General features: G+C 41.8%; 1 protein-coding gene across 3 annotated transcripts in view; it reads left to right on the top strand.

The window, feature by feature from the left end:
• The first annotated feature begins 565 nt into the window (after positions 1–565).
• The window catches only part of LOC21389020, a 13,326-nt gene continuing 2,569 nt past the window's right edge, over positions 566–11,322 (top strand). For 2 of the 3 annotated variants that reach the window (XM_010095925.2, XM_024164159.1), the window contains exons 1-18: positions 566–1,010; positions 1,207–1,493; positions 1,600–1,699; positions 1,817–1,894; positions 2,146–2,205; positions 2,417–2,521; positions 2,652–2,762; positions 3,342–3,383; positions 3,548–3,661; positions 3,738–3,928; positions 4,689–4,978; positions 5,136–5,257; positions 5,411–5,453; positions 5,562–5,653; positions 5,868–5,916; positions 6,168–6,238; positions 6,358–6,477; positions 6,685–6,782. In XM_010095925.2, coding sequence (XP_010094227.2) covers positions 795–1,010; positions 1,207–1,493; positions 1,600–1,699; positions 1,817–1,894; positions 2,146–2,205; positions 2,417–2,521; positions 2,652–2,762; positions 3,342–3,383; positions 3,548–3,661; positions 3,738–3,928; positions 4,689–4,978; positions 5,136–5,257; positions 5,411–5,453; positions 5,562–5,653; positions 5,868–5,916; positions 6,168–6,238; positions 6,358–6,477; positions 6,685–6,782 — 2,189 coding nt within the window. In that variant the 5' untranslated portion in view covers positions 566–794. Of the gene's footprint in view, positions 1,011–1,182; positions 1,494–1,599; positions 1,700–1,816; positions 1,895–2,145; positions 2,206–2,416; positions 2,522–2,651; positions 2,763–3,341; positions 3,384–3,547; positions 3,662–3,737; positions 3,929–4,688; positions 4,979–5,135; positions 5,258–5,410; positions 5,454–5,561; positions 5,654–5,867; positions 5,917–6,167; positions 6,239–6,357; positions 6,478–6,684; positions 6,783–11,322 lie in introns of all 3 variants that reach the window. The other variant, XM_024164160.1, reaches the window with a different exon arrangement.

Raw genomic sequence — 11,322 nt, forward strand, 5'->3', positions numbered from 1 at the left:
GCGTGGCATGGGAACACTACATAATCTATATGCGTATTTTTTTTTTTATGAAATTATTATATACGAGTTATTTAAGATCAATATACACACTAAAAAAAAAAAAGTAATATGAACGTATACACGTATTAATACTGGCCTAGCCTTGTATATGACGAGAGTTTTTTTCCAGCAATTTTTGGCTGAAGATAAGACGATACGTATACAATAGATTTTTTGACACATACATAATATTTGGTTTTTTTTTTTTTACTTTACTATGATTATTTATTTTTAATAATTTGCTTCTAATTTATATAAATATTTTTTAAAAGGGGCTTTTAATTAATTCTCTAAAAATGGCTTTTAATTAATTAATTTTTTTCAGTACTTAATATACATATTCAATATTTAAAAAAATTAAATATGCATATCACATAAAAATTAAAAAATACGTAGATTCAGTATTTAAAAAAATTTGACCTGCTGAAAATCTCTTTTTAATTAATTTATTAATTAGTAATATTGTTTTGGGGTAATAAAATCGAATTAAGAATTAAGGGGGAAAAAAAAAAAAAACAAACTACAATCTTCAGCTTTCGGTGCTGAGCTGGGCTGAGTCTGAGTCTCTGAGTAAGACTATGGAGCGATAGTTCAGTTCGATACCCGTTTATTATTATTATTATTATTATTTCCATCTTCTCAATCGAAGAAGAAGGAGAAGAAGAAAGAAAGAAAGAAAGAAGGAAAGAAAAACCCTAAAAATCAAAATCAATTGGAATTGGAATTGAATCTCCTGAGGTCAGGTAGCGGCGGCGATGGAGAATGGGTACGATGTGGCGGAGAAATTGTCAGGGATGAAGTTAGGGTTTGATGATGAGAATAACGAAAACGATAATAAGAATTCAAGCAGTCTTTTTCAGGTTATGAAAGCCGTGGAAGCTGCCGAGGCAACCATTAAGCAACAGGTCGAAGAGAACAACCGCCTCCGCGCTGAGCTCCAGCACAAGATTCTCCTTCTCGACCGCTATCAAGTATAGTATTTGTCTTTCTTTCTTTCTTTCTTATCAACAATCAATTCATCAAATTATGTAATTCATTTATTTTATTTTGAAAGATTTTATTTAAGAAAGTTTGAGTCTTGTTGTCCTCTCTTGTGTCATTTGACTAAAATCAACAAAAACTGAAAAGCTGAATTGAATTTAGAAATGGTGAATTTGGTTTGGGCAGAAAGTAGAGGAGTCAATGTCACAATTACAAACAAGGTCTCATGTTGGATCTTACCAAGTACTACCAAACCACCACCACCACCAACAACAACAACAACATGAACATGACAGTGATGACATTTCTGCAACACAAAATCATCCCAAAACCACCACCACCACCACCCTACTCTCCAACTCCTCCGCCAAGATTAACGGCTCCATTTCCGCTGCTCAGCCTTCTTCTGCCAATAATGCCGCCGCCGCCGCCGCCCTCTCTTCTCCGTCCACAGCATCATTCTTACCCACAAGGTATTCTTGTTGTTGACATTATTTCACTTCGAATCATTCATGCTTCTTTCTTTCTAAATCCTAATTTACTCTCTTTTTTTTTTTTTTTTTTTTTGGCTCTTTGTAGGTTTCAAATGGAAGGAGAGTATGATCCGCGGTTAAACATGTCTGCACAAGGCTTGATGCCGGTGGCCGACGTTAATAACCCTAACACCCTCTGGAAGCGGGTACTTGTCATTTTCCAATTACAAAACGAAATGAAACTTCTCTATTAGCTTAACATTTTTTTTTTCTTTTTAATTTTTATTTTAATGGAGCTCACAAGTATTTTTAATTTTTAATAGGATCTCGCTCTTAAGATTCAGGATCATGAAGAAGAGATTATGCAGCTCCGCAAACACCTTGCTGATTATTCTATAAAGGTAAAACAATAACGATAATAATAATAATAATAATAAATGATGCTTGGATATTTACTCGATTTGTATCATACTTCTCTCTTTGTAGAGCAGTTGCTCTGTAAGTACTAGAACTAGATAAAAGTACAACTAACTAATTCTGTTACAATAACTAGAGTCTGCCAATGCAAGCTTTACACGTGGACAGTGCTCTAACTAACTAATCAGCATCTTTGCAATCTAATCCTAACACATTCGATTAATTTTTATGACAGGAAGCGCAAGTACGTAATGAAAAACACGTTCTGGAGAAGCGAATTGCTTATATGCGTCTGGTAGGGAGGGAGGGCAGAACATTTTTCATATTCCGTTGTCAATACTACATCTCTTTATATTTCTGGTTTTCTAGAGGCTAGACATTAACCCACTTGGAAATGTTTTCTCTCTTATCAATTAAATGAAACAAAAAGATTCTTTTGTCTCTGCCTTCTTGTTTGGTGGTTTGGAATTATCTTTTGATGGATGTTGTTATTATCATTCTACTAGGCATTTGATCAGCAGCAACAGGAGCTTGTTGATGCTGCATCCAAAGCTCTATCATACAGACAGGATATTATTGAAGAAAATATACGTCTCACATATGCATTACAGGTGTTCTTTCTTTTGACGCTCATGATTTCTCTATGGGCTCTTTTGATGCCGCGAATGGTGTTCATAGAGAAATTATTTTACTGTAGTTTTAGCTCAAATGTGCAATTGTTTTTGTCTTTGTTTTTTCCAGGATGCACAACAAGAAAGATCAACATTTATTTCGTCATTGTTGCCTCTTCTTGCAGAGTACTCTCTGCAGCCACCTGTTCCCGATGCCCAATCAATTGTCAGCAATGTCAAGGTCAGCCTTAGATAGTCTTTGGTAGTATCGTGTTTCGAGTAGATAAAAACGCCACCCTCCAAATATAGATTAGTTTGAATTTGACATCTTTTTTTGTTACATGAATAAAGCTTTTCATTCTTAGCTCATCTTATTAGTCATCTCCCTTTATCTCTCTCTCTCTCTCTTAAAGTTCACACCAAGACTATTCATCTACCACTTGCCGTGTGTGTGTGTGTGTGTGTGTATTTACTTTTTTATATTTAAAAAAAAAAAAAGAGTAAAAACTTTTAGTATGCATTTTAGGTTTTGAAGACGATGCCATTTCATGGTATACTTTAAACAGTGATTTCTTTGAAAACCTTTACCTTCCAATTGTATGTTTTTCTTTTTCTCTCGGGTGGGGATCATGGGAGAATAGGAGTGATGTGGAAATTATGCCAACACTCATTTGAAATTCTAGGTATGTTGAAGGGAATTTATCCTCTTTGTTTTTAAATATCATGATTTCTTGTGGTAATACTTTTGTTCCTTTGTATCGCTCGAACCTTTTAAACATATATCTCGAGTTTGTTTACGATTGTCTTCTTCTTTTTGCAGGTTCTTTTCAAACATTTGCAAGAGAAACTTTTCCTTACTGAGGTATGTATTGCGAATGCATTTTTATATATGCTGCACTATCAGTAGCATGCCTAATCTGTCCTAAATTCTTGATGCCAATTGTCAATCTGTGATAAATTGTTTGAAGCAAGCCTTGGTCTTTTCTAAATTGACTGTGGGTGTCTATATTACTTCGTTCTTCCTAGTCAAAGCTAAAGGAATCACAGTATCAGCTGACCCCTTGGCGTTCGGATGTAAACCATTCAAATGTTGCCCCGCCCTCTCCTTCTCCCTCCATTGGCGCAGCATTGGCGACTTCAGTATGCTCATATTTTTACTATGTCTTCTCTTAGTGTTTCCCTAGATTTTTCTTATAATTATTGTTTGTTTTTTCAGAGCCCTACAAATGGGCTTGAATTGGTTCCTCAGCCAACATACTCCCATGGAAAAGCACCATTGTCTACTCCCGATGGTCAAACAAATACAGACTGGGATATATTGGTTCGTCAACAGGGCGATGGCGTTGGTGGTGCAGCAAAACTTTTGGAACCCGATGACGTGGTGAGGTATTCACCTCTTGCAAGCAGGTGAGCCTGGTCAAATGGAGACTGCTTCTGTGAACTGAATACAAATTACAACCATCTGCATTTGTTGGTGGGTTCTAATTTCGTCGAACTTTTGCGTTGTTGCATTAATGGTGACCAATCATGTTAGGAAGAAGTCAAAATGCTTTTCTTTAGTGGAGTTGCAGCAGTTAATGGGAGTGCTTCGGAATGTGTTGATGGAATATGGTTATTAAGAATAAGAATACTTTCAATTTTTTTTTTTTTTTGAAAAAAATGGGTCTCTTTGTAAAAGTGCGTAGTTTTTGTCGACTTTGTTTTCCACTTTGAACAAATTTAAGGATGTTCTGCTTTTGTTTCTACTGTAAGGCTGTAGTATGATTTTTTCTTTGATGGACATGGGACCGAGTTCAATTGTTCCTTAAAGCTTCTGTCATTTTCTTCCCCTTTTATTTTAATGAGTAAAATAAATGATTAAAATATGTTTAATGTAATTTTGCTATCAAGAGAAGGGGGAAAAAAATAGTTTCCTGTAATTCTCCCATCGTTTCATTTTTTTCTCTCTCTCTACTATCCTCCAAGGGATCTCAATGATCTGACCTCTAATTCTATCATGCACTCCTTTCCTCTTGAAATTTCTTTCCTTGTTCGTATTACTGATTATTATGTCTACCTCTATGTATATCTAGAGAATGTTGGTGGGTTGCTGCTTGTTCCATAATGTGTTCAAATTGTTTGACAATTGTAGTTAGGTCTCTCGCTAATGTGTCCCCATATTTGGCAGGACTTCGGTAGCACAAGATCTACCTACACAAGTACCTATGAGTCGGGGTGACACACATGTTACTCAGTACAGTGAAGAAACCTCCAATAAACAGGTCACATTTCGGGACCCTGTCCGAAACAGTGACATTGATGACCAAGATGCAGAAGGTAACCCAAATGAGAGAGAAATGCCTGCAAATTGGAGTTCAGCACACCCTCCTTACATGACAACATTGGACGATCTCAGCTCTTCATATTCGCCTTACCTACCACCGGTTTTAGAAGAGCCTTCTTCCTCATTTTCAGAGGGTAATGAATTTCTAGTATCTATGGAACTTTAGACTCATCGCTTCTATTTGCTTCTCCAAAAAAAGTGCTTGGCAATTCCTATTAGCTACTTCATTATAAGCTTTGGCATATATCATAGTTCGATTTCTTATGAAGTTAAATATTTTGCGGTACACAGCTGCAGATGACGATCTCTTACCAGCAATACATGACCTCCAGATTTCAGGTGAAGCTTATCCAGGACGTGAACTTCAAGCATGTGGGTACTCTATCAATGGAACAACCAGCTGTAATTTTGAGGTGTAATTTTTTTTTTTTTTTCAACAGTGAAATCTCTATTTCGTCTCTTGTGTCCTCTGTAATACACCACAAAACCATTATTTCGTGCGGGTTTGTCAGATACTCATGTAAACTGCAGACTAACAGAGCTTGCATTATCTTTTGCATTTTCAGTGGGTGCGTCATCTAGAAGATGGATCTGTCAATTATATTGAGGGTACTATTTCTTATCCTTTCACCCCGCGATCATATTTTTTTGTTTTTTTTTTTCCCCCTCTATGCTTCTTCCTCAAAGATATCTGCATTGTGGTTCGTTTTATGGCAGGTGCCAAACAACCAAATTATCTTGTCACTGCAGATGATGTTGATACGTACCTTGCTATTGAAGTCCAGCCTTTAGATAACAGGAAGCGAAAAGTATGTGCTCTTTGCTGGTTGTAAAGGCATCTAATATGGGTCACATTATCACTTGATAATCTTTGTGAATTATTATTAAAGTGGAAAGCAAAAGAACTGCACACTCTATTACGAGGACAATGCAATTGTAAATTATGTAAATTAGGACGATTACACATTCATAATACATAATATATACACACATATTTATAATCTTCTCACTTTTCTTTCATAGGGCGAGCTTGTAAAGGTCTTTGCCAATGGAAACAAAAAGATCACGTGTGGTGAGTAATTTTTCTTCCCTGTTTCTTGTTGTCTTTTGTTAAGTTGGTTAAGAGGTTAAATTTTATCACATATGATGTGTGTGCACACACACATTTGTGTATGTGTGTCTATATATATATATATATATATTCGGTGCTAGCTCCATTTCTTACTTGGGCAATTTTTATCCATTACGGCCCTCTATTTCTCTCTATACATTGATATTGTTTTGGGGGTAAAAAATCCATTTTTTAATTCTCTTTTGTCATAGATCCTGAAATGCAAAACCACATCGAGAAGACTCTTCATAGTGGCCATGCTTCTTATAAAGTATTGTTGTCGGTATGACATATCTTTGAATGCCTCTTAAAGTTACTAATCTGTGGTTTCTTTCGCTGCCAGTTGTAGAAACATATTTACTAATTTGTAGGCCATGTTGTTATCTCTCTTCCCCTTTTCAGGCTGGATATATTGATATATGGGAACAAGCTACATTGGCAATTAAAAGGGACGCTTACAGTATTAAGGGCAGTGGCTCCAGTAGTGTTGTACACACTGAAAAGTTTTCACCAGCCACAACTGTATTGATTCTTAATTTTTTTCTTTATTAAGTTTTTTGTAGTCCAGGGTTTAGAAAAAGTTGGTTTTTGGCCTTAGCATTTATCATGTCATGTGGGGGAATGACCCATATATGCATTGCATTCAGGAACTATTTATGTTGTGACAATTTTGGCGGTGGTCACCTTATTTCCTTTCTTCTTTTTTTTTTTTTTTTTTTTGTGGTGCAGGCTACAATTCCTTATGGAAGTCCGTCTGAATTCATAGTAACTGGTTCTAGTGGTGTTGACCATCTCCTAAAAGTAGATAATAGCTCGGATGTTAGCTGGTAAGCAGATTTTTTTTTTAGGGGAAAAAACAGACTGATTATTGTTGAGAATAAGTTCTAAAGTGGAACACACGCCCAAAAGACAAGGTAATGCCAGAAGGGAAAATAAGCAAACAGAAACAGAGAGAATTAGACAGGTCATAGAAACGTCGAAAACCAACATTTTAAACAAAATATATAAGGCTTGAGAGCTTTCTCTGTTGATGTTCAAAGAGAAACTAGGTATTTGATTCTTCATAAAAAGAAGCATACTGTTCCTGACCGTGACCCTCCTTCCATTTAACTGCATCCAAATAACCCGCAATCTGCAAGAACCAAAAACTTGAGCCATTTTGTTTGATCAAAACCCTGTTAAGCCTTTTTTTTTCCACCAGCAAAGATTCACGTTTCGTGGGGGCAGTCTATACATTTAAACTCTTGCACTGTTGCTAAAATATCGAGTTTAATGCTGATGTTTTGCCAACAAATCTAATAAATCTAAGTTTAGTGCTTTGTGTATATGTGTGTGTGTATTTGGAAATCTGGTGAAACATCTTTGCTGTTAAGAGCAATCGTTTACGGTAACTGGTACGGTATGGGAAAAGTGTTAGGAACCTAGCAATTTAACGATATTTATGATGGAATAGTGAAGAACTCAACCAGAAAAGTGGTCTGGTTTCTTATATTGATCAAGGCAAAGCCAAATTACAGGAAACAAATACACTGGGGAAAATAAAATGAAGGAGAGTTCGAGGACTCCTCCTAACCTCCACCTCCTAAGTTCTCTCAAAGATTCTCGTTGCCCTTTTCCATTACAGACCTCTCCTATTTATTCTACTCACTCTCCCTAACAGACTCTCGGGATCCTCACCCGCCCAAGACCTTCTTGTAACAAACTTCCCTCCAGCTAATTCAAGTTCAATCCCGGAACTACCCCTGCCCCTTCCTTCTTTCTTTTCCTGGCATAAACAAACCTAAGGGGCGGGTGCCTAACATTACCCCCCTCCTGAAGAGCAACCTTGTCCCCAAGGTTGAAAGCAGGAAATTGTTCGGTTATTGTGGCCAGTGGCTCCCATGTCGCATCCCATGCTGGTAAACCCGCCCACTGGATCAAGACCTCAGGCACCTGACACCCCCCAGTGCTGATGGTGCGCACCTCCAAGACTGCAACTGGTTGCACGATGAGTTCCAAGTCGCCAGTAAGCTGTTCCGGCAGGGGTTGCCCCTGCTCCAAGTTACCATTGAAAGCCTTCAACTGGGACACATGGAATATCGGATGTATCTTGGCGGTAGCCGGCAAATCCAGGTGGTATGCGACCTGTCCCACACGCACCAGGACTGGAAATGGCCCATAAAACCGGGGGCTAAGCTTTTCATTGATTTTCCGGGCCAAAGATTTCATGAAGTAGGGCCGTAGTTTGAGCAACACTAAGTCTCCAGGGGAGAATTGGACCTCTCGACGGTGTTTGTCGGCGAATTTCTTCATGCGTTGCTGGGCTAGTAGGAGATGATGTTTAAGGGTGTCCAACATTTGGTTGCGGTGCTGCAGCTGCTCTTCAACCGTGTCGACCGCTGCTGTTCCCTCTATGAAACGGTAGAGGGCAGGAGGGTCACGCCCGTACACTACCTGGAAGAGGGAGCGTTTAATAGACGCATTATACGTCGTATTAAACCAGTATTCTGCCCATGGTAAGAAAGAGAGCCACTGTCGCGGCTTGTCACACGCGAAACAGCGGAGGTAAGTTTCCAAGCACCGATTAGTCACCTCAGTCTGTCCATCGGTTTGAGGGTGATAAGCGGTGCTGGGGTGCAGCTTAGTACCCTGTAGTTTAAACAATTCCCGCCAGAAGAGGCTCATGAAAACGGAGTCCCTATCGCTAACAATGGAGCGGGGGAACCCATGAAGTCGCACAATGTCCCGGACGAATAGGGCAGCGACTTGTGTGGCTGAATAAGGATGTGACAGTGGACAAAAATGTGTGTATTTGGAAAGTCTATCGACTACCACAAAAATGGTGTCCATACCTTTGGATTTAGGGAGACCGCCTATGAAATCCATTGATATGTCCTCCCAAATTTGGTGCGGAATGGGCAGCGGCTGTAATAACCCAGCGGGTGAAACCACTTCTGTCTTGGCGTGCTGGCAGATGGAGCATTGGGCCACATAGTCCTTGATACTCTTCTTCATCCCCTTCCAAAAAAAGACAGCTGAAATCCGCTTGTAAGTGCGTAAAAAACCTAAGTGGCCGCCCATAACAGAGGTGTGGAAATCGTGTAGGATACGTGAGACCCAAGGAGAAGTGGGCGGGATCACAACTCGACCTCGAAAAAACAGGAGGCCCTGGCGGATGTCGTATCCCTCCTTGAGCGGTTGATCTTGGTCGAATCTCATGAAACTCTCCCTGCACTCGGAATCGGCGTGCTGTTCCTTGACGAGGGCCTTGGAGTCAAACTGCCTTTGGACAGACAAGGCCGTGAAGGTGGCAGAGTTTTCGGGCCCTCTCCGTGATAATGCGTCGGCCACCTTGTTCGAGGCGCCTTGCTTATACTGCACCTCAAAGTCGTACCCCAATAGTTTGACTATTAGCCGAAGGTGCCCTGGGGGAAGGACTCGCTGCTCCAGTAGATGGCGCAGACTCTGCTGGTCTGACCGCACCACAAAATGCCTGCCCAGTAGATAGTGGCGCCATTTCTGCACTGCGAGCACTATTGCGAGAAGCTCACGCTCATACACCGATGCCAACCTCGAACTAGCCGATAGGGCCTTGCTGAAATAAGCAATTGGCCTTCCGTCCTGCATGAGCACGGCCCCAACCCCTCCTCCGGACACGTCCGTCTCGAGGACGAAAGACTTGGTGAAATCCGGCATTGCCGGTAATTCTGTCATGGCCTTCTTCAGCTGGCGGAAGGCCACTTCGGCAGGGTCGGACCACTGAAACGTCCCCTTTTTAAGTAGTTCGGTAAGAGGCCTAACTATAGCCACGTACCCCTGCACGAATCTCCTGTAGTATCCAGTAAGGCCTAAGAACCCACGGAGTTCTCGGATGTTCCGCGGGGTCGGCCATAAGAGCATGGCCTCGACTTTGGTGGAATCAGCGGACACCCCCCCGGCAGAAATCACGTGGCCCAGATATTCAATCCGTTCCCTACCAAAAGAGCATTTCCTGTAGTTGGCTACGAGTTTCTCCTGCTGCAAGATGGTCAAAACCTGACGCAAATGATCGGAATGGGCCTCCCGCGTAGGGCTGTACACAAGAATGTCAAAAAAAAAACCAAAACGAATTTACGGAGGTAAGGGCGAAATACCGCATTCATCAGTGACTGAAATGTGGCAGGGGTGTTGGTCAAGCCGAAAGGCATGACAAGGAATTCGTAGTGTCCCTCGTGAGTTCGGAAGGCAATTTTCTCGACGTCACCCTCCCGAACTCTGATTTGGTGGTAGCCTGCGGTCAGGTCTAGCTTGGAAAACACGGTGGCCCCATGCAGCTCGTCTAATAGTTCGTCGATGACGGGAATCGGAAATTTGTCGGGCGCCGTCAATTAGTTCAATGCTCGGTAGTCCACGCAGAATCGCCAGCTGCCGTCCTTTTTAACAAGCAGAACGGGACTGGAATACGGGCTGCAGCTCGGCCTGATAATGCCTGACATCAACATATCCGAGACCTGCCTTTCTATCTCAGTTTTCTGTATGTGGGGGTACCTATATGGTCGGATGTTCAGGGGTGAGGCCCCTCCTTGCAAGATGATCCTGTGCTCCCTGGTTCGTTGCGGGGGCAGTCCCTTAGGTGTATCGAAAACCCCACTGAATTCGCGGATGAGGTTTTCGCATTCCACGGTTAACGCAGGTGTTGCCGGTTCTGGTGTGCCAGCCTCCACTAAGCAGAGTTCCAGCAGTATTCCAAGTTCTCCAGGGCTCCACGAGCGAGTCAAGGAACGGAAGCTCACCGGGGAGCAGCTCAACGACGGGTCCCCCGTCCAACTGACCCATTTCCCATCCCTCTGAAACTTCATCGTGAACTTTGCCCAGTTTGCCCGTACTTCTCCCAGCGTTTTGAGCCATGTCACCCCCAATACCACGTCTCCGCTGCCTAACTCAAACGGGAAAAAATCCTCGTCGACCCCCAAGCCTTGGACTAGTATCCGAACCCCTCGGCAGACCCCATTCTCCTGGAAACTCATCCCATTCCCTACCTGGATTTTGTGCCGGACTGTTAAGTCTATGGGAATAGCAAGCTACTGGACTAGTTGGGCCGAAATGAAACTATGGGATGCCCCGCTGTCCACCAGCACGATGACCTCCCGCTCGCCGATTGTCCCCTGTAGTTTCATGGTTTTTGCCGTCGTGAACCCCCGAATCGAGTTTAAGGATAGGGCTGCCGTTTCCTCTGAAGCCTCGTCTTCCTCTTCCGTCGACGTCTCCCCCTCCTCCCTGCAACCCTCCTCTCGTCCCGGCTCTTCTTCCGCGGCGAGAAGCACTTGCAATTGTCGGAGCTTGCAGCGGTGGCCAGGGCTAAATTTTTCATCGCACCTGAAACACAGGCCGCGTGCGCGCTTCTGCTGA

The sequence above is a fragment of the Morus notabilis genome, unplaced genomic scaffold, assembly GCF_000414095.1.
Source record: "Morus notabilis unplaced genomic scaffold, ASM41409v2 Scaffold475, whole genome shotgun sequence".
NCBI lineage: Eukaryota > Viridiplantae > Streptophyta > Magnoliopsida > Rosales > Moraceae > Morus > Morus notabilis.